The following is a 23,275-nucleotide window of genomic DNA, read 5'->3' as shown; positions in this document are numbered from 1 at the left end:
TAAAGGGGTACTTTGCACGCTGCGACATCGCTAGCGATCTCGTTAGCGATGTGAAATGCTAGATCGCAAGTGCGATCTTTCGGGATTGCACATAGGTAATTTTACGCACTTGCGATCTAGCATTTCACATCACTAACGAGATCGCTAGCGATGTCGCAGCGTGCAAAGTACCTAGACTCTTCAGATTTGCTCAGTCTAAATGCACGCCACCACAAGCTCATTATGGAACTTAAAGAGAACCTGTCAGGACACGTTTATAATGCAAAGTAAAGATATGACTGTAATTGTGTTGTAATACTGATTAAAGTCATTTCTTTGCTGAAGAAATCCACTTTATTGTTATTCCTTAATGGCTTCCCGCAGTGGCCATTTTTCACTTTCTTATTTCCTCCCCTACTTCAAAGAGTCATAGCTATTTTATTTTTCTGTCAACCTAGCTATATGGGGGGGGGGCTTGTTTTTTTCTACTGTACTTTTGCATGTCATTCATTTTATCATGTCATGCACTGAAAAGTGAATGGAAAATTCCACAATGGGTTTTTTTTTGGAAGGAAGGGGTTATTTACCATGTTAACTATATGCTAGAACTCACTGTGTAATATGATTCTCCAGGTCAGTACAAGTACAAATATACAAAACACGTATTATTGTTTTTTTATTTAAGTAGTGAAAAATGTTTGAAATTTGTAAGAAATTTGTCTTGTTTTTGTTGCCATTTTTCGCAATCCATAACATTTGTATTTTTTGGGATCTGGGTCTGTGTCAAGGCTTATTTTTGTGCCCTGAGCTGACGATTTTACTGATACTATTGTGAGGCAGATAGAATGTTTTTTTCACCTCAAATTCAATATTATTGCAATGTTGTGGCAGTTAAAAAATGTAAACTTGGAATTTTGCTTTTGTTCTTGTTATGTTGTTTACCAATCGGATTAATTTATTTTATATCTTGGTAGATCAGACTTTTACAAATGCAGCGATACCAAATATGTGTATTTTTTTATTATTGTTACACTTTTAATGGGACAAATTTATGGAGATTTTAACTGTTGTGGGTTTTTTTCATATTTTTTAAAACTTTATTTTCTTAAATTTATTGTATTAAATCATTTCCTTGAGGGACTTAAACCTGTGATTGCTTACGCTATACACAGGAATGGATTAGCATTGCTATGTTTAGCATAAATCACGATCTCCTATGAACGCCAGCCATGGACCATCATTCACAGAAGGATCGTTATGACAGACATGATCCAGCCACAGCTGTTAGAGGTACATGATGGCTGAATAAATCAGCCTTCATCTGCAGGGAACCTTGCCGTACTAATACGTCAAAGGTTGTGAAGGGGTTAATCACAAGTTTTTTACTAATTATATTTTGCTATATGGCTGTCTGTACACTGGGTCTTCTCCTCTCTGTCTGTGATTCCCCAGCTGCTCCACCTGCCTCCAGTGTTTGAATGATATGTTATTTCTTAGATTTCAAGCAGAGGAGGCCAGTCAGTCACAGACTGGAGGGGGACAGGGCGTCCAGGGAATCACAGACAGGGAGCAAAAGACACAATGTACAGTTCAGCCCCTGTGCCCTAGAGTATAATTAGAAGAAAACTTCAAATGTTGATTAAAAAAGAGCCACAAAATAGATTTCTTCACCAAATGTATCAAGTTAATCTGTGTTACAGAATGTTACATCCATATTTTACATTACCAAATCATACTCATGGGTTTTCTGTACCTGAGAAGAAGGGCAGGGAGTTATAGCTGAGCTCACTTTGGTAATTGTGTGGGTACAATAGCAGAACCTTTGAGATGTCATTGTGAAAATACTGACAGCCATCGCCATGATGTATAATTTCATATTGGGTGGGTAGGGATTGATTTGTTTACTTTGTATGAAACCAATCTCCAAACCACAGAAATACATTACTATGAAAATCCTAAATATACAAGACAGTGTTTTTTTAATATTAGTTTTATTTCTTACACAGAAGTCACAGACACAATACACAATGAGTGACTATTTCTTCATATATGTGAGTACATGTAGAGAGAAGACTATTTGCCTATGTCATTTCAGATGCCTTCTTCACATATGATGCTATATATTGCGTGCTGTTTCTGCAATCACACTGATTATTCTAGGAAAAATGAGAAAATAGAAAACAATTAATTTTCTATATGTAATATACTCCTAAATAATGATGAAAATAAACCTCTAACCAAAGCTTGGGTTTTCACTGACCCATAGACTTCAATGGTGATTTTTATCAGTGACTAGACTCAAAATTAAAATCAGGCTTGTCACTTTTTTTCCCCCCAACACTTAGCCCACCGAAAGAATCGATGTACTGCACGATAGTCTAACCACAAACATTTTGGGGCAATTCATGAAGGTGCTTCCATCAGAAATATGGCGCTAACACCTTTGTAAGTCGCAATATTTTTTGTAGTGTTTGTTCGGCAAGGCTCGGCGAACCGAACTTTGATAGATTTGCTCATCTCTATACATGGTATAAAACAAAAGGTAGGACCCCTGCTTTGTGAAGTAAATTCCTGTTATGTCTTGGAGGGCCTTCCCACTCCAATTCTAGTGGAGCTACCTTGATTGGTGCAACATAATCCTGTGGTGGATTGGCAATCCAGGTAAATTATGGAGTGTAGAAATTACTGTCTTGATAATTGCCTGAATACTTCTATCTTTGCAGTCACTACAGTCTCTACGAAGACCTTACCAGCATTTTTGTCAGGTTTTGAGGATATATTTTCAGAAAGGGGGTGTCAAGATTTGCTTCCCCATTTTGTATATAACTGCCCCATTAATTTACTTCATGGAGAAAACTATCCAAATCCAGACTGTATAATCTTTCTGGTCCAGATAAAAAAGGCATGATAGATTGAATTGCTGATAGTTTGTAGAAGGGACATATCAGACCCTTCTCTTCACCTGTGGCAGCAGGGTTTTTCTTTGTTAAGAAGAAAAACAGGGGTTTCCGCCTTTGTTTGGATTTTTGGGAATTTGCCGTATTTTTCGCTTTATAAGACGCACATTTGTTCCCCCAAATTTTGGGGGAAAGTAGAAGGTGCATCTTATAAGCTGAATATAGGAGGGGGTGTGTGTATATATATATATATATATATATATATATACACTGCAGGGTCCGCTCTGGAGCGCTGCTGGGGGCAGGTGAAGCTGCGGGCGGCAGCATTAGATCTCCTGCTCCCGCTCATATAACATGCACAGCCGCTGTCCATCACCGTGGAGCTGAAACCGCACCGCAGTGATGGGCTGGGGCAGCGGTGCATATTATATGAGCCTGCGTCACACTATGATGGCACATGCCCCCCTGTGTTAGATATGGCCCCCATACTGCTGCTCATCCTAAAATAAAAAAGCTTTACTTACCTCCTCCAGCATTTCTCCCCGGTGTCCCTGCTTCCACTGTAATCAGGCACGCAGCGATGATCTCACTCCGATCACATGACCGACACAGAGAACCAGGAAGTGGAGGACGAGCAGAAGCACGGAGGGAGACAGGAGGGAGATCAGCGCTGGAGGAGGTAAGGAAAGAGTGTTTTATTTTACTATGGGCAGCAGCATGGGGGCGGTATCTAACACAGGGGAATGTGTGCAATCCATAGGGGGCCATAGGCAGCACAGGGGAACGTATGCAATCCATAGGGGGCCGTAGGCAGCACAGGGGAATGTGTGCAATCCATAGGGGGCCATAGGCAGCACAGGGGACTGCGTGCAAGCCATAGGGGGCCATAGGCAGCACAGGGGAATGTATGCAATCCATAGGGGGCCATAGGCAGCACAGGGGAATGTGTGCAATCCATAGGGGGCCATAGGCAGCACAGGGGACTGTGTGCAATCCATACGGGGCCATAGGCAGCACAGGGGACTGTGTGCAATCCATAGGGGGCCATAGGCAGCACAGGGGATTGTGTGCAATCCAATAGGGGGCCATAGGCAGCACAGGGGAATGTGTGCAATCCATAGGGGGCCATAGGCAGCACAGGGGAATGTATGCAATCCATAGGGGGCCATAAGCAGCACAGGGGAATGTGTACAATCCATAGGGGGCCATAGGCAGCACAGGGGAATGTGTGCAATCCATAGGGGGCCATAGGCAGCACAGGGGAACGTATGCAATCCATAGGGGGCCATAGGCAGCACAGGGGAATGTGTGCAATCCATAGGGGGCCATAGGCAGCACAGGGGAACGTATGCAATCCATAGGGGGCCATAGGCAGCACAGGGGAACGTATGCAATCCATAGGGGGCCATAGGAAGCACAGCGGAATGTGTGCAATCCATAGGGGGCCATATGCAGCACAGGGGAATGTGTGAAATCCATAGGGGGCCATAGGCAGCACAGTGGGATGTGTGCAATCCATAGGGGGCCATAGGCAGCACAGGGGAACATGTGCAATCCATAGGGGGCCATAGGCAGCTCAGGGGAACCTGTGTAATCCATAGGGGGCCATAGGCAGCACAGGGGAACCTGTGTAATCCATAGGGGGCCATAGGCAGCACAGGGGAACGTGTGCAATCCATAGGGGGCCATAGGCAGCACATAGGGACGTGTGCAATCCATAGGGGGCCATAGGCAGCACAGGGGAACGTGTGCCAGCACAAGGGGGCTATATTCAATATAAGGGGGCCATATCCAGATTAAGGGGGCTAATTTTAAGATGCGGGGCTATGAGGGACATATACCCTATAAGATTTGTTAGACGGACACTGGCATTATAAGATGGACCCCATTTAACATTAAAAAAAAAAATCTCTTTTCCTTCACCAAATTTGGGGGTGCGTCTTATAATCAGGTGCGTCTTATAAAGCGAAAAATACGGTAATCTTATTACCTCAAAAAATCGTGTAAAAAACACGTATAGGAGACTTATTCAGATTAAAATATCAAATTTTATTAATATAACCAAAAAGGTAAATTCGTTATACATACATACAGGTATGAGGTAAGTGGATTCTATATTCACCCACCCATCAATGAACCACCCAGGTCAGCCGCTGATGAAGCTTTGGCGACACGCGCGTCCGGGTTGAAGGGTATTTGCCTGTCCACCTCTGAACCACCTTTGTTTGGCTCCCTATTTTTACACCATGGGTAAGTCCATATATGGCGATTGTCTGATGTGACTATTTGTTCTATGGTGTGCCTTTACTACTTATTGCACTGGCTGTTTATCTATGGTCCTTATACTATGATGGGCTGACCTGGGTGGTTCATTGATGGGTGGGTGAATATAGAATCCACTTACCTCATACCTGTATGTATGTATAACGAATTTACCTTTTTGGTTATATTAATAAAATTTGATATTTTAATCTGAATAAGTCTCCTATACGTGTTTTTTACACGATTTTTTGAGTCAAATTTTGGAGTATATTCTATGACGTCCTTTGATTGGGGTATAATATTTAGTCCACTAGGATGAAATTATATTATGAGATTTTCCCCTATTTGTCTATGCTATATTTTGTGGTAATCTTATTACCGTCTGAGATCCATATCCTCTTTCTCTGATTTTGGATTTATTCAACTAGAGTAAGGGAGCTAAGTGATTCTCCAAATTGTACTTAAGGGGGGCTTATAATCTGGTTAGAATCGGAGAAGGGGATGAATGGAAAATGGTTTTCGATACACCTAAGGGGCATTCTGAAAGTATGGTCAAGCCATTTGGTCTCACTAATGCTCCTGCCATTTTCCAAAATTTTGTAAATAATATTTTTCACCCTTTGGTGGGCAGGTTTGTGGTGGTTTATTTAGACAATATCTTGATCTAATTAACCGATATGGAGAGACATGAGATACATGTAAAACAGGTACTACAGATATTAAGAGAAAAACTGTATGCCAAACTGGAGATGTGCATTTTCGCTGGCCAAAATGTACAAATTTTGGGGTACCTGTTGTTGTCTTCAGGTTTCGGATGGAGCCAGAAATGTACAGTACTTGACTGGAATCGTCACATACAGTACTTGACTGGAATCGTCCAGAAAACCTGAAAGTGTGTCGTCCAGGGCTATGGGGTACTCGGTCCCGGGCCGTATATGTACGGGGATGCTGTGTCACAATTGTGTAAAGGCCGATGTCCGGTTCCGTGACCCTGGGGATGCTTATTAATGGAGAATATATGCAGGGAAATTGAAAGAGTTTTTATTGTGACGCCACTTGCGAGTTGCGGTTATGGTGATGGAATCGCTGCTTTGCAGTCTGGGGTTGATGGTGGTGGCGGTCTGGATGGTAGACCCTCTGCAAGTAGGGCCGGGCCCCAGGGAGTGGATGGTGGGATTTGTTGCAGAAAGAAGGGAGACCACACGATGGGAATGCAGTGCAACTTCTGTTTTACTCATGGTACTGTTGAGCTTTAGCACTGAGGATGGCTGGTTCAGACCCCTGGTCTCTTTTGTCCCAGTGCAGGTGTAGTGACCTGGTAGTCTATTTCTCCGGCACCTCTCACTGGTTGGTGGGACCCCGTAGCCTGGAGCGTATGTGGATCCCTTACTGTCAGTCTGCAGTCTCTCGTCTGTACTGCGGGCAGTGCGAACCCTGTAGGATCGGTGTTCTGTTCCGGTCCCTGGCTCAAGCTTTACTGCTGGTGCCCCCGGATTCTTGGGTCAGTGAGGTCCGTGAAGGTCCCCTCACTGTGCAGGTGTTTGTCAGGTTGCCTGAAGATGTCTATTAATCACCAAAGTCCAGTATTATCTATACACACTTCGATCAAACTTAACAACCACCACTTGGCACCGGAGATAACCAACCAAGAAGAAGTGAACCAACACCAAATTACTAGCAAATCTTAAATATTTTATTTTTAGTAAATTCATTCAATAAATATATAAACAAGAGAGCCACCTGGGGGGCATATAGTTCCAGAGTTATCCAAATATAATATCCTGTCCATTATTCAGCATAATAGAGAAGTGACCGTACATCACATCAGTAGGGCATAATATTCCATATCACATGTCAATAAATTTCACACTGACATAAAAGTAAGGGGAAAATATTAGAACGTGGCATAAATCACCACCGTCAATTTTGACCCATCATAGCATATAACACATAAAATAGTCGTATCCTATTCAAGGTGTAAATACTGACATATATTTATTCAATGGTATATCCCTGCCACCGTTCCAGCACCTCACCCCTATATCGTAATGCTCACTGGGGTAAAATAATGACATATGTATGATGGTATTCTAAGGAATCGATTTGCAGATAATTCACGTTTTTGTTCTCAGCTCTGCAGACTAGTGTTAATAAATGCAAATCGATTACCATTGTCATAAACTATGTGTATTTAAACATCCCTTATCATCACCTGGCAATCAACCCAGTTTATCATATGTTAATACAGCAGCCTGACGTACGTTTCGCTGCTCGCTTTATCAAAAATAAATTGATAAAGCGAGCGGCGAAACGTACGTCAGGGGTTGTTGGACGCATGGCCAGGCAACTCATTTACTAATGTAAGTACTCTTGCCCTTGTGTGGTATCTTAATCATTGTATTGTTGTACTATAAAGTGACCGTGTTTTCACAGTCGGGCGGGCTGCTGTATTAACATATGACACACTAGGTTGATTGCCAGGTGGTGATAAGGGATGTTTAAATACACATAGTTTATGACAATGGTAATCGATTTGCATTTATTAACACTAGTCTGCAGAGCTGAGAACAAAAACGTGAATTATCTGCAAATCGATTCCTTAGCATACCATCATACATATGTCATTATTTTACCCCAGTGAGCATTATGATATAGGGGTGAGGTGCTGGAACGGTGGCAGGGATATACCATTGAATACATATATGTCAGTATTTATACCTTGAATAGGATACGACTATTGTATGTGTTATATTATATGCTATGATGGGTCAAAATTGACGGTGGTGATTTATGCCACGTTCTAATACTTTTCCCCTTACTTTTATGTCAGTGTGAAATTTATTGACATGTGATATGGAATATTATGCCCTACTGATGTGATGTATGGTCACTTCTGTATTATACTGAATAATGGACAGGATATTATATTTGGATAACTCTGGAACCATGTGCCCCCCAGGTGGCTCTCTTGTTTATATATTTATTGAATTAATTTACTAAAAATAAAATATTTAAGATTTGCTAGTAATTTGGTGTTGGTTCACTTCTTCTTGGTTGGTTATCTCCGGTGCCAAGTGGTGGTTGTTATGCCTGAAGATGTCGCCTGACCTAGGGCACTGTGCCCCGTCGGTGCTCTGGTTTCAGAGGTACCTGGCTGTACCCTCCCTGGAAACCACTTTCCTTTGCCACATAGGGGTCACTTTTACACGACTCCGTCCCCTTCAACTTTCACTACCGGACTCCCTGAGTGTCTGAGTCTGTGTCTGTCTGTTTGTCCCCTCCCACCGGGTTGTCGGCTAGTGGACTGGACTGGCTTCACCTCTGGGTGGCCATCCATTGGGTCCCGGACTAGACAATCATCCCTAATGAGGAGTGGGAAATTGAGAATATTATGTGTTTTAGAGGTACCGGCACTGGTCTTCCAGGTCACTGGGGGTAGGCCCTGCATCTTTGCCAGGATACAATACCTAGTAGTGCACTGAGGGGTTCAGGGGCGCTACAAAAGCATTGCAGCATGTTTTAGGGTTTACCAACTTTTCCCCAAATTTATTCAGAATTATTCAGTAATTGTGAAACCTCTCACTGACATGACAAAAAAGGGGTTGTATTTCTGTAAATGATCAAACACCACCCAGCAGGGTTTTTTCTCTTTAAAGATATGTTTTTCCACAGCATCTATGCTCATTCAGCCTTATGTTTCACAGCCTTTTATTGAGAAGGTTGATGTATTGGAGATGTTGGTTGGGGTTGTGTTGTCACAAGGTTCTCTCCTAGTAAATGACGTTCATGCGCTTTCTTTTCCAAGAAATTGTTTTCTCCGAAACTATGATGTTGGCAATAGAGGACTTTTGGTGACCAAGTTGGCTTTTGAGGCATGACATCATTGGTTGGAGGGGGCAGTCCATACCATTACCATAATCACAGACCATAAAAATCTGTTCTACCTCAAGTCTGCCAAATGTCTCAATAATAGGCAGGCTAGATGGTCTTTGTTATTCACCAAGTTTAATTTTACTGTCACTTACCATCCAGGGGTTAAAAATGTCAAGGTAGATGCTTTATCTCAGAGCTTCCCTGGTGGTAGTGATCATGTGAAACCGGTCTCTATTTTGCAGAAGGGGGTTGTCGTCTTGGACTTGTGCCCAAACCTTGAGAGGGAGGTGTAGGAACCTCTAAGGGATGCCACGGTCTCTTGCCCTCCAGGGAGGTTCTTTGTGCCACCTAATTTGCGCTGTAAAATATTTGGAGAACATATTAATACTGTACTTGTGGAACATTCTGGCAGTAAAGCAACCTTGGACCTCTTTTTCCGACATTTTTGGAACTGTCTGGTTCTCTCCTGCCATTGACTTTCCCCAGTAGACCTTGGAGGCATTTATCCATGGATTTCATTACTGCCCTAGCTTTGTCTGCAGGTAAAACTGTGGTCTTAGTGGTTGTTGATAGGTTCAGTAAGGTGGTAAATTTCACTGCGTTATCGGCACTTCCGAATGCAAAGACTCTAGGTCAGGTGTTCATCAATGAGATTGTGAAACTTCACGGGGTTACTTCCAATGTGGCCTCAGATTGGGGAACCCAGTTTGTTTCCAAGATTTGGAAAGTATTTTGTGCTCGACTGGGCGGTGCAGTTGTCTTTTTCTTCTTCCCACCACCATCAGGCAAATAGTGAGATCGAGTGCACAAATCAAAATTTCGAGACTTACCTCAGGTGTTTTGTCTCCGCGAACAAGGATAATTGGGCATCTTACTGTTGTCTGAATTTGCTATAAACAGTCGTCATCAGGACTCTACTGGCAAGTCACCTTTCTTTTGTGCATACGGTTTTCATCCACAATTTGGTACCTTTAGTGGCAGAGGGGATTCAAGAGTTCCTGGGGAGGAAAATTTTGCCTCAATGCTCTCTTCTGTATGGCAATCTGTTTAGAGTAATTTGAAGCTGATGTGAGACAGATACAAATGTATGGCTGACAAAACAAATCGCTTACCAGGTCTGGACCTAAGTGTAAATGACTGTGTGGTTGTCTACCAGGAATATCAAGTTGAATGTTCCTTCCTGGATGCTAAGACCTACATTTATTGGTCCCTATAAGGTAAACACTATCATTAACCCAGCAGCATTTTGTCTGGAGTTACTTTAGGCTCTTAGGATCCACAATGGGTTCCACAGGTCTCTGCTAAAGAAGTATGTGGTACCCTTGGAGCCGTCTCCCTTGACGCCAGCCCTAATCATGGTTGATGGCAATTTAGAGCTTCAAATAGCTAAGATTGTTGATTATCATTTTCTACGTCTTTCCCTTCAATACTTGGTGCACTGCAGGGGTTACAGACTGGAGGAGAGGATGTGGGTCCCAGCATCGGATGTGAATGCCACAAGGTTGGTTCATTTATTTTATGCTGCCCATCTGGATAAGCTTAGTCTGAGTGTCCAGAGACCAATCGTAGAAGGTGGGGTACTTGTGATGTTCGGCTATAGAAGGTCACAGCATTTGGCTATGCAAACTGTTCCCTGACCTTCTATTATTTCTGCTTGGCTTTCATCCGTTTCTCTGTAGGACCCTGTGGAATTCCACAGCCTTTCAGTTGCTTTTCATCAGCATTTCCTTTGGTGTCTTTATATACCTTCACTTCCTATTACTCTGTGTTCATTATAGCCCTTGTACCGTTAACAAATCTTTAGTGCAAGCAGCCGGCTTGTATCCATAGTTTGAATAAAATATGAGGATCCAGCTCAATACATGCGAAGTATATTTATTCCAAATCAATTACAGTGCATCAAGCAGTGAAAGCGCATATGCAGAACAGTCTATGTGTTTCAAGTGCATATAGCACTCTTAGTTTACTTGTATACATTTGGAAAAACTTTGTGGTTATTGCAGTTTCTCTACCTGAGTAATTTGAATATAAGTTTATCATTCACTTTTTCCTTGTTTGTTATCCCTGTGTCTTCTTTAGAGCTTAGTGGGGTTGACTAAGCACTCATTCCATTTGCTCCCTACCGATCTACCTAAGGCCTAGATCAGGGTCAGCCTAAGGCTAGGTATCCAGCTCGGTGTATAGGTGTGTAACCTATCTAGAGTAGTGAGGGAACCCAGGGCCATAGACTATAGAGGGAAAAGAAGTGAAGGTTCTAAGGCCAGAGACATGAGTGAGTACAGTTGCCATGATGACAGAGGAAGAAAAAGCAGCAGACACGGTTGATTTGGTGACCAGGGGTTGACGAGGCCCACTAGGCCGCATTTTAGCTCAGTAAGATTCTCAGAATAATGCATGTCAGAGTTTGGCAGCAGGATTTAACAGATTAACAATGGCAGGTGGAGCTCCACTCCATCCTTCACCCTTGATTGTTAGAAGTATGTACTAGCTATAATACAGAGTCATCATCTGCTGAGTATGGGGGTCTTTAGAAACATGCACCCACTTCCAACTTATGCCGTATATGTACTGTAAATGTTGTAAAGGATTACAATTGATATAGGCACCTTTCTCCTCTTGTCAAGGATATGCCGCAGACGGGTGCCGCCTCCGCTGCACCAACCGGGGCTGCTCGAGTGGCGCTCGGATCGGGATCATGTCCTGGGCTCGAGTGGTGACCGGATCCGGGGCTCGTGCAACCGCCCGTCCTCGCACACAGTGAAAAAGGGAGGTATTTACAGGGGAGATTGTCTGTGACGCCACCTGTGGGTTGCGGTGATGGGATGGTGGCACCGCCGCTGCCTCTCGGGGCCGGCGTCCAGGACCGATGACATGGGGGAAGTAAGGTGGTATCCCCTCCACGGGTAGGGGAGAGGTGTAGTTCCGGGGCCCAGGTGCAGGTAGGGAGCAGAGCTGGGGCGCTGTCAGCAGGTTGGACCGAATGACACCGGTGTACTCACACTTAAGAAGAAATCACACTAAGTCCGTATTGTAAACCAAGGCCGGATGCCGGTTGCCTCTGGAGGGGTGTGCTGGTCCCGCACACGGGTTTGGCAAGGTAGGGGCCCTTCCTCCTGCACTTCTGTCTTGTGGTAGATGGATTAACCCTGCGTGGAATGGGAGAAATCCGCTCCCCTGCAGCTATGGACGCAGAGGGAGCCGTTGCCCGCAGACGCTGACCCGTGGGACTTCAATGGATTCTTGGCGGACACCCTGTCCCCCGCGTTGGGCTGCCGGTCTGCTCTATCTGGGCTTCTCTCCTCGGGAACAAGGCCTTGTACCTTGTCCCGCTGGTTAATTAACAAGGGGCTTGAAGCTTGCCTCGTCCTAGGGTCCAGGTACCCTGCCTGTGCATGGCCTCCGGACGGATTCCCATTTTCAGTACCAGTGGGCTACAACCCTGCCCCAGTCCACTTCAGGTCTCCCGCGACCAGATCTCCGTCGCCTGTGGCCCTACAAAGCTGTCTGCCACCTAGTCGGTCCTCCCGTGGTCCAAGGGCTCCAACCCTGACCACCCTGCACTTCAGCTCCTCTCACCGACTCCTACTCCAACTCTAAACTGACTGGTTTCCTCCCCGTGTCACCTCAAGACCCCTAGGTGGGCGTTCCCATCCACCTGGTCCCGCCCACTGGTGTGTCCTGGCTGTCATGGGGGGTCGTTCAGTTATCTGTGACTACCTGGTTTTGCCAGGGCGTCACAGACACATCCCATGTAGACTACTGCTGGTACTAGCCCAGTCCAGCCCAGGTTAAGAAGACAACACCATAGAGAATATATAATACTAGAAGGTAGCCCGATTCTAACGCATTGGGTATTCTCCAATTTATTGTGTAGGTAATGTATGATTTTTGTTATATATATAGATGTTGTTGTGTGTCGTTACCAAGTGTTTGTGTAGGGCACTGTAAATGTTCTGGGTGTTGTCTGGGTGTGGGTTTGTGTGAGAGCGGTGTTATTTGTGTGTTGCATTGTGTGTTGCGTTGTTTGTGGAGCGCTGTGTGTCTGCAGCGTTGTGTGTGTGTGTGTGGTGCTGTGGGTGTTGCGCGGTTTGTGTGGGTGTGTGTGTTTTGGGGGGGAGGTATGTTTTGTGCAGTGTGTGTGTGTTGGAGGAGTAGTCCTGGGGAGAGAGGAGTATAATAGGAGGAGTAGTCCTGGGGAGAGAGGAGTATAATAGGAGGAGTAGTCCTGGAGGTGAGGAGTATAATAGGAGAAGTAGTCCTGGGGAGAGAGGAGTATAATAGGAGTAGTCCTGGGGGGAGAAGAGTATAATAGGAAGAGTAGTCCTGGAGGTGAGGAGTATAATAGGAGGAGTAGTCCTGGGGGGAGAGGAGGATAATAGGAGGAGTAGTCCTGGGGGGAGAGGAGTATAATAGGAGTAGTAGTCCTGGGGAGAGAGGAGTATAATAGGAGTAGTAGTCCTGGGAGAGAGGAGTATAATAGGAGGAGTAGTCCTGGGGAGAGAGGAGGATAATAGCAGGAGTAGTCCTGGGGGGAGAAGAGTATAAAAGGAGGAGTAGTCCAGGGGGGAGAGAAGGATAATAGGAGGAATAGTCCTGGGGGGAGAGGATTATAATAGAAAGAGTAGTCCTGGGGGAAGACGAGTATAATAGGAGGAGTAGTAGTCCTGGGGGGAGGGGAATATAATAGGAGTAGTCCTGGGGGGAGAATAGAATAATAGGAGGAGTAGTCCTGGGGGAGAGGAGGATAATAGGAGGAGTAGTCTTGGGGGGGAGAGGAGGATAATAGGAGGAGTAGTCCTTGGGAGAGAGGAAAATAATAGGAGGAGTAGTTCTGGGGAGAGAGGAGTATAATAGGAGGAGAAGTCCTCGGGAGGGAGGAGGATAATATGAGGAGTAGTCCTGGGGGCAGAGGAGGATAATAGGAGGAGTAGTCCTGGGGGGAGAGGAGGATAATAGGAGGAGCATTCCTAGGGGGAGAGGAGTCTAAAAGGAGGCATAATCCTGGGGGGAAAAGTCTAATAGGAGGATGAGTCCTGGGGAGGAGTCTAATAGGAGGAGTAGTCCTTGGGGGAGAGGAGTCTAATAGGAGGAGTAGTCCTGGGGGGAGAGGAGTCTAATAGGAGGAGTAATCCTGGGGGTAGGTGTCTAATAGGTGGAGTAGTCCTGGGGGGAGGTGTGTAATAGGTGGAGTAGTCCTGGGGTGGAAGTGTGTAATAGGTGGAGTAGTCCTGGGAGGGAGGTGTATAGGTGCCCAATGTGTGTGGGGGGTGTGGCCAAGTGGGCACAGTGTGCTGGGGGCATGGCCGAGCAGGCACAGTGTGCGGGGGGCGTGGCCAAGCGTGCACAGTGTGCAGGGGGCGTGGCCAAGCGTGCACAGTGTGCGGGGGGCATGGCCGCGAGCGGGCACAATGTGTGATGGGGCGTGGCTGAGCAGGCACAGTGTACGGGGGCATGGCCGAGCGGGCACAGTGTCCGGGGGTCGTGGGCGAGCGGGTACAGTCTGCGGGGGTGCATGGCCATGTCGAGCGGCCAATGCGTGCGGGGGGCGGGGCTGGGCCAAGCTGAGCGGCCAATGCGATGGTTGTCACTGTAATAACGTCATTTTGGAGCAAGACAGACAGACAGACAGACAGAATAAGGCTATGTGCCCATGGGGACAGTGTCCTGCGGATATATCCGCAGCACATTCCGCAGGTGCTCCCAGGAAACAGCACCACAACTTCTGCCTGTTTCCATGCTGTGGAATGTGCTGCGGATATAGTGCGGGTATTCTGCATTGAGGATACAGTGCCATGGCTTCGGCACTGCATCCTCAATGCAGAACAAGTGCTGCAGTGATCGGAGGAGTTCATACTTACCTCCATCATGCAGCACCTCGCTTTTCGGCAGCCGGCTCACTCTCTCAGCGTCTGCAGGAAAAGGTAGGCGGGCCTGAACTAGCTCCGGCGGTCACATGACCGGAGCTCATGCAGGCTCCGCCCACCTCTTACTTCCTGTACCTGGATTCACCGCGCTCCTGTACACCGGACGGAGAAAGTGATTCCGGTGAGGCAGGTAAGTATATGGGACCCTGCGGAGAAATCCGCAACAATAATTGACATGCTGCAGATTATTCCACACGAAAATCCGCACGATTTCCGCTGCGGAAAAATCCGCAGCATGGGCACAGCATTTCCCAAATGCCATAGAAATGGCTGGTAAGTAGCTGTGCTGCAAATTTCTGGAAAATCCGCGCATTTTCCGCAGCGTGGGCACATAGCCTAAGGCAATTATATATATAGATGCTGGCCACTCCAATATTCAAAAGATGGTACCATAACTTCAAACAATTACCAGGTACACTTCAATACTGCTCAGCAATTATGAAAAAGGACATAGTTCAAAATTACTTATGAATAGGAGAGAGAAAATTGCTCCTGTCGCGGGCAGAGGGTACGCGCTCGCCACGCTCGGGTCCGGGGCTTCTGCTGCTGCTGCTCGGTGGCTCGAGCGATGGGCTGGACCCGGGGACTCGAGCAGCGCTCCTCGCCCGTGAGTAAAAGGGGTGGTATGTTTAGGGAGATTGTTCGTGACGCCACCCACGGGACGTGATGATGATGGCACCACCGCTGCTGGTAACGGGGTTCCCGGGAGAGATGGTAGGGAGCAGCTATGATGTTGTCCCCTCCGTGGGTAGGGGGGTTGGTGATCCCGGGGCCCGGTGGTGTAATGGGGAGGCTGGACGGCTGGGGTGCAGGGACTGCGCGGCGCGGTGCCGGACGGCACTGGTGTACTCACTCAGACAATCATTGGCAGAGTCACTGGTAAACCAAAACGGCCGGATGAACGGGTCCCACAGCCGGCTGCAGTGTTGTTGTTGTGCTCTCCCCGGACAGCTGATGGTGGCTGTCTTTCCCTGCACCTGTTAGAAATGTTCTTGACTCCTGTGGTTGCCCACCGATAGTCCACTCCCCGGCGTATAGGTGCCGTAGGAGCCCGTTTTGCCCGCAGGCGCTGGCCCTTGGATCTCTAGCCTGTGGCAGTGGCTGTATATCCTCTCTGGGTGGACTGTTGCCTTCAATCGGGACTTGGTTGTTAGGAAACCCCTGGGGTTCCTGTTACATTCAGATTTGACTATTGATGGCGGCTCCAAGCCTGGTTGGGGTCCAATGGCCCTGCCTGTGTGCTTAGCTTCACTCCTTTCCACGGTCCGGTACCGGCGGGCCGACGCCCGACCCCGGTCCTTACGGCTCTGCGGAGTTCCACCAACTCCTGCAGATGGCCACCATCGTCTGCCAACCTTGCTGTCAGTGCCTGGGCTCCTACCCAGACACCTGAAGTTTACTCCTCTCACTTTCACCTCCAAAACTAAACTGACACTTTTCCCGCCTCCAGGCCTGTGAACTCTTCGGTGGGTGGGGCCAACCGCCTGTCTCCACCCCACCTGGAGTGGACATCAGACCCTGGAGGGAGGTAACAAGGGTTTTTGTCTGACTGTTGTAACTGTCTAGGGTGGGGGGTGTGTGTGTTGGTATGTATTTGACTACCTGGCTAGTCCAGGGCGTCACAGTCCCAGCATTAAAATGTAACATACCTTATTCCTTCCAAAAGCATAAAAACACAGGTACTGTTCTAGATCAAGACGAAGGGTATACCAAATACAAAATGGCTAATGTTAATACATCCCACTGTCTCTATCCTCCCCACTATGTTTTTACGGCTGATGAAGAACCTTTGTTATGTTTTAATGCAATTTTCTCTCTATTATTCATAAACTATTGCAAACTTTCTTTTCTAGTCTCTAATCTAGTCTCTAATGTCCATCAAAATGTAACCTGGGAATATAGAAGATGAGAAAGGTCGCTTTTGTGGCTTTCCTAGATTCAAAGATTCCACAAAAAATGATGTCAAGCTCCACAAATACGTAAAATGAGAATTACCTATGTGTTATGCCACCACACTGGTCACTTCATTAGGATGGGTGTTATGTTGATAACTCATTGGTAATTCTTAAAACTGCTAAAGTTTTTGAGATTTAGTTTTATTCCAGATTTCCCTTTTGCTGTTAGTGCTGAGCTATTCATTCACAGTCTGTGTTCTGTAATAAATTAGCGCATATAAAGAGCATATAATCGAGACTTACTTGCTGCAGTGCATTTTGGGTACTGTAGAATTCCCAATTTACATGTGGCTTCCAGTCCCTTTTCTGGTACCAAATCTTTATTGCACTGAAATGTGATTGTTTGTCCACGTTCCACTACTGTGCTTATATTGTAATGAACATTATTGGCAAGCATTGTGGATTGTTGTAATATACAAAAACCTGGAAAAAAAATAATTATGTTGTTACTTATATATTGTTTACTGGGTACAATGCACACTGTGTAAGAAACAGAAATGTATTATATTACTATAAGGGGCACTTTGCACACTATGATATCGCAAGCCGATGCTGTGATGCCGTGCGCGATAGTCCCCGCCCCCGTCGCAGCTGCGATATCATGGTGATCACTGCCGTAGCGAACATTATCGCTACGGCAGCTTCACATGCACTCACCTGCCCTGCGACGTCACTCTGGCCGGCGAACCGCCTCCTTATTAAGGGGGCGGGTCGTGCGGCGTCATAGCGACGTCACACGGCAGGCGGCCAATAGAAGCGGAGGGGCGGAGATGAGTGGGATGTAAACATCCCGCCCACCTCCTTCCTTCCGCGTAGCCGGCCGGGACCCAGGTAGGAGCTGTTCCTCGCTCCTGCGGCTTCACACATAGCGATGTGTGCTGCCGCAGGAACGAGGAACAACATCGTAACATCAGTCTTTCCCAATTAATGGAAATGACCGACGCTACACCAATGATACGATTACGACGCTTTTGCGCTCGTTAATCGTATCATAAAGGATTTACACACTCCGATGTCGACAGCGACACCGGATGTGCGTCACTTTCGATTTGACCCCACCGACATCGCACCTGCGATGTCGTAGTGTGCAAAGGGCCCCTTAATCTGCCACAAATTGTTGAGATGTACTCAGATGAAAAAACTGAAGGGGCCTCTTTCAAAGAACAGTATAATGGCTATTTGTGCTACAGTATTGCTTTTGTGATAGAAGCTGTCTGTGGTTTTGGATGTGGAAATGGCCCCCGTATCTTCTCGGACGCTGGGCAGCCTGCACCAATGGTATGTCCGACTATTAATAATGTACCTTATTCCGACATTTCTAATGTAATGTATGCTAAAAAAAAACAAAAAACAAAAACAGCTTATGCATAATTTTCCATTATCAATTTCAATAACTCTCAACTAGATTTCTTACTTACATACTTAGGCGGGCTTTACACGTTGCGACATTGCTATCGATATATCGTCGGGATCACGTCGTTAGTGATGCACATCCGGCGCCGGTAGCAACATTGCAAGGTGCGACGATGAACGAGTGCAAAAGCGTAAAAAATCACTAATCTGTGTCACGTCGTTCATTTCCATAATGTCGTTCCTGCTGCAGATATGATGTTTTTCCTCGTTCCTGCAGCCCCACACATCGCTGTGTGTGAAACCGCAGGAACGAAAAACATCTTACCTGCGTCCAATGCGTGCAATGCGGAAGAAAGAAGGTGAGCGGGATGTTATGTCCTGCTCATCTCCGCCCCTCCGCTTCTATTGGCTGGCCGCTTAGTGTCGTGGTGACGTCGCTGTGACGCTGAACGCACCTCCCCATTGAAGGATGGATTGTTCGGCGGTCACAGTGACGTCGCCGACCAGGTATGTGCGTTTGAAGCTGCCGTAGTGATAATATTCGCTATGGCAGCAAGCACCAGATATCGCATGTACGACGGGGGTGGGTGCTATCGCGCTCGACATCGCTAGCAAAAAGTCTGTACATTAAATGCCTCAAAACTTGGTCGGGGATCTTTTTGCATGAATTACTGCATCAATGCAGTGTGTCATGGAGGTGATCAGCTTGTGGCACTGCTGAGGTGTTATGGAAGCCCAGGTTGCTTTGATTGCAGCCTTCAGCTCATCTGCATTATTGGGTTTGGTGTCTCTCATCTTCCTCTTGACAATTCCCCATAGATTATCTATGGGGGTTAGGTCAGGTGAGTTTTCTGGCCAATCAAACACAGTGATACTGTGGTTAGTAAACCAGTTATTGGTACTGTTCGCAGCATGGACAGGTGTCAAGTCCTGCAGTAAAATGAAATTTCCATCTCCAAAAAGCTTGTCGGCAGATGGAAGCATGAAGTGCTCTGAAATTTCCTGGTAGATGACTGCGCTGACTCTGGTCTTGATAAAACACAGTGGAGCTATACCAGCAGATGACATGGCTCCTCAAATCATCACTGATTGTGGAAACTTCACACTAGACCTCAAGCAGCTTGGATTGTGGCCTCTCCACTCTTCCTCCAGACTCTGGGACCTTGATTTCCAAATGAAATAGAAAATTTAATTTAATCTAAAAGCAACACCTTGGACCACTGAGCAACAGTCCAGTTCTTTTTCTCCTTGACCCAGGTAAGACGCTTCTGTCGTTGTCTATTAGTCATGAGTGGCTTGACACAAGGAATGTGACAGTTGTAGCCCATGTCCTGGATACATCTGTGTATGGTGGCTCTTGAAGCACTGACTCCAGCAGCAGTCCACTCCTCGTGAATCTCCCTCATATTTTTGAATGGCCTTTTCTTAAGAAGCCTATCAAGGCTGCGGTTTCCGGTTGCTTGTGCACCTTTTTATACCACACTTTTTCCTTCCACTCAACTTTCCATTAATATGCTTGGATACAACACTCTGAGCAGCCAGCTTCATTAGCAATGACCTTTTGTGGCTTACACTCCTTGTGGAGTGTGTCAATGACTGCCTTCTGGACACCTGTCAAATCAGCAGTCTTCCCCAGGATTGTAGAGCCTACTGAACCAGACTAAGGGACCATTTTAAATGCTTAGGAAGACTATGCAGGTGTTTTGTGGTAATTATTCTAATTTTCTGAGATAATGACTTTTGTGTTTTTATTGGCTGTAAGCCATAATCATCAACATTAACAGAAACAAACACTTGAAATAAATCACTCTGCTTGTAATGACCCTATATAATGTTTCCCTTTTTGTATTGATTTACTGAAATAAATTAACTTTTTAATATTCTAATTTATAGAGATGCACTTGCAGATAAAAATAAGTGTTTATATAGGACGATAGTCCTATATATGCTCATTTACCGATAATTAGGGGGTGAAAACAGCCTGCCTATCACCTGATTAATGAACAATATGCTCATTTGTCGCGTGAAATGGTTTCTAAGAAGACTTTTAAGTCATTGCTCTTTGCAGCATTTCATCCTGTGTAATTTTAACCTGTACTGCAAAGAAAAATGACAGTTTATGTACACAGAAAAATCTATCGCTGATCTTTCAGTACGCATATGAACTGTGGTCTACCTGTCCAAATGTAAAGGAGCGGAGAAGCTGTTGACATCCCTCCTTAAGATCTTATATTGCTATAATGCAGTGATGTTTTTTATGTGCTTTTATCTATTTGGTTGTCTGTAATAGTTACATTGCGGACAATGGGCTCAATATTAGAGCAGAATATCAGTGCAGAGGGCACAGTCAAAGACGCAGTTCTCGATTTACTGAGCAATGACTGAACCTGTGACGACTCCACTCCCCTAACTGAAACCTGAATTCTGCCAAGAGGATTAAAATTCATTTTCTCCGTGCAGTGGGGTTCAATGTGCAAGTGCTGAGCAGATTCCAAATGCTCTTAACCATATATCTGTGTAACACTTGCCGCCGGAGATGGTGAAGCAGACCCACTGGACCACAGGAGGACCACGGGTTTACCCTAAGCGTCCACCACAAGGCAGACACCAGGTGCTACTCCCAGGTTAGAGGTTAGAACTGTGGCAGCTAACCCCCAGGGCAAGGGCGGACACAGGAGCAGACAGGCTAAATATGGTGGTATGGCCTGGGTGGACAGGCACAGTCTCTGGTATACCAAGGATTACCGGAATAGCTGAGGCTGGAGGCACGGTCGGGTTGGATAGGCATAGTTTCTGGTGTAGCAAGTCGCCACAGGGTGTTGCATCTCACTTAAGGTGCAGTACTCATCCCAGGTAAGGAAGAGGTTAACCGCTGGTGTTTATCACTTACACAACACACACTTTAGGTGCTTTCCCATTGGAACTGGGCTAGAGATAGTCACCATAGAAACGGGACTTTACTAACCACTAGTGAGTCATCAGGAAGGTGGGGGCAGCGCTGGGGATGTGAGAGAACACACAGACCTTTACCTCAGAACAGTTACAGACTCAGAAGAGTGAGAAACACGGTCACTGAAAGGAGTGCTTTATAGCGCTCTCGAGACCGGCAGTGGGGAGTGCTTTAGAGCTCCTTCTGGACCGGGGGAGCTGGTGAGACACAGGAGGAATATGGTAGCTGGAGGTAGAGCTCAATAACTCCCTCAGCACAAGCGTGAACAGGGTGCAGAGCCCTAGGGTGGTGTACACTTTACATTTCGCTAACAGAATCTGCAGGACAGGGGATTTCATGTCTCTGCCCACAACAAGTCCCGAGCCCAGCAGCATATAGAGCCAGGAGTCGTGATCATGGTCAGGCTCAACAATTAACTTGCGCTGCCTGCGGATGGGACGGGAACTAAACCCAAGGACACGGGGTCCCCAAGTAACTTCAAGTCATGGGGATCCACACAACAAAGCGCAGAAAGAAAGGTCTCACAGTCCACAACACCGGTGGTGGCCTCTGAACTACCTGGGATTGGCTGGGGTCCATTATGGCGGAAACCAGCACTCCAAGGGTGACGACCTAACAGTGAGTAAAGACTTTGAATCGCATCCACTGTGTCAGCCCATCATTGCCGGTGCCATCACCCTGAGCTCCGGCGCCAATGGCCACTACCATCCCCCACCATCCTCTCTGGGGCCTGGCTCTACCTGTGGTAAGCCGAACCATCTGAGCTGCGACACCATCTGAACCAGAGGACAGCACCCACAGCGGCAGCTAATCCCTGGCTGCACACCACAGGTGGCATCATGAGACAACTACTCTTAACATCTCCAATCCCTCCATCGTCATCCATCCCTTTTATTGACACCGACTGGGTCACAAAACCAGGCAGGGCCACCCATGACATCCATGACCCACACCGGCCCAGTGACGAGTATTCCCAAGACCCCGTGGGGCCCGTCTCAAGGACAACTGGGGCAGCTGAGGCTGGAGACATAGACGGGTTGGACAGGCTCAGTCTCTGGTATAGCAAGGGCTACCAGGGTAGCTGAGGCTGGAGGCACAGAAGAGTTGGACAGACACAGTCTCTGGCGTAGCAAGGCCTACTGGTGTAGCTGAGCCTGGAGGCATGGCTGGGTTGGACAGGCACAGTGTCTGGTATAGCAAGGACTACTGGGGCAGCTGAGGCTGGAGGTACGGCCAAGTAGGACAGGCTAAGTCTGTGCTATAGCAAAGACTACAGGGGTAGCTGAGGCTTGAGGCATGGCCGGGTTGGACAGGCACAGTCTCTGGTGTAAAATGGACTACCGGGGTAGCTGAGGCTGGAGGCACAGCCAGGTTGGAAAGGCAGACATGTAGTACACTGTAACAAAAACACAGTGGACAAGGGGACATGACAACTAGCTGGCTAGAGCACAGAATCATAACTAACTAAACACGTCGATTAGGCACCTCCCCTAGTGAGAGAGTGCCTTATGTACCCAGTAACTCTCAGCGATAGGCTGAGAAGCACTTCCTGGAAGTGATGAGGGGCCCATTTAGAAATGGGCAGTGGCACGCGCAAGTGCCCCAGGAACATTTCCGGAGGACCTGTGCCACATTCACAAGTCCTGGGAGGAGGAAGCAGGGAGTGCACAAGTGGAGGAGCGAAGAGATGCCGGGACACATGGTAAGAGCTGGCTGCGGTTGTGAGTAAGTATGAGTCCCTGTGGGGCGGAGAGCGGAGAGTACAGGGATGCCAATGCTACAATACATCTGTAACGTCCCTGTAAACGGGTTGTTACAGGGTATTAAATGTTACCACATTTTTCCCGGGCAGGAGGAAGAAGAGTCCCCACAACACACACTCACATCACACTGGCAGAAAGGAGTTAATAGCTTTTGCAGCATGAAGTTTTGAGTCCATGACTCATCCTGTCTTGTTAATGAGCAGGTGGCTGGACACAGGCAGGTCCCCATGACAACCAAGGGGAGGGGGGACTGAATAGGAGTGAGTTTAGTGCAGAACACACAGAATGTTTGTCAGAATGTCAGAGGCTGCAGCAGAGT

At 46.7% G+C, this 23,275-nt stretch overlaps 1 protein-coding gene across 1 annotated transcript in view; it reads right to left on the bottom strand.

Annotated features, from left to right (window-relative positions):
• Nucleotides 1-2,063: 2,063 nt before the first annotated feature.
• LOC142250053 (complement factor H-related protein 1-like) overlaps nucleotides 2,064-23,275 on the bottom strand; it is a 214,976-nt gene continuing 193,764 nt past the window's right edge. Inside the window, exons 9-10 of the mRNA XM_075322115.1 lie at nucleotides 17,134-17,313; nucleotides 2,064-2,135 (exon numbers count right to left, since the gene is read on the bottom strand). Coding sequence (XP_075178230.1) covers nucleotides 2,131-2,135; nucleotides 17,134-17,313 — 185 coding nt within the window. The 3' untranslated portion in view covers nucleotides 2,064-2,130. The remainder of the gene's footprint in view (nucleotides 2,136-17,133; nucleotides 17,314-23,275) is intronic.

Source organism: Anomaloglossus baeobatrachus, chromosome 8 (genome assembly GCF_048569485.1).
Source record: "Anomaloglossus baeobatrachus isolate aAnoBae1 chromosome 8, aAnoBae1.hap1, whole genome shotgun sequence".
Classification (NCBI taxonomy): Eukaryota; Metazoa; Chordata; class Amphibia; order Anura; family Aromobatidae; genus Anomaloglossus; species Anomaloglossus baeobatrachus.
The sequence above is the reverse complement of the archived record's forward strand: the minus strand, read 5'-3'. Positions and strand labels throughout refer to the sequence as shown.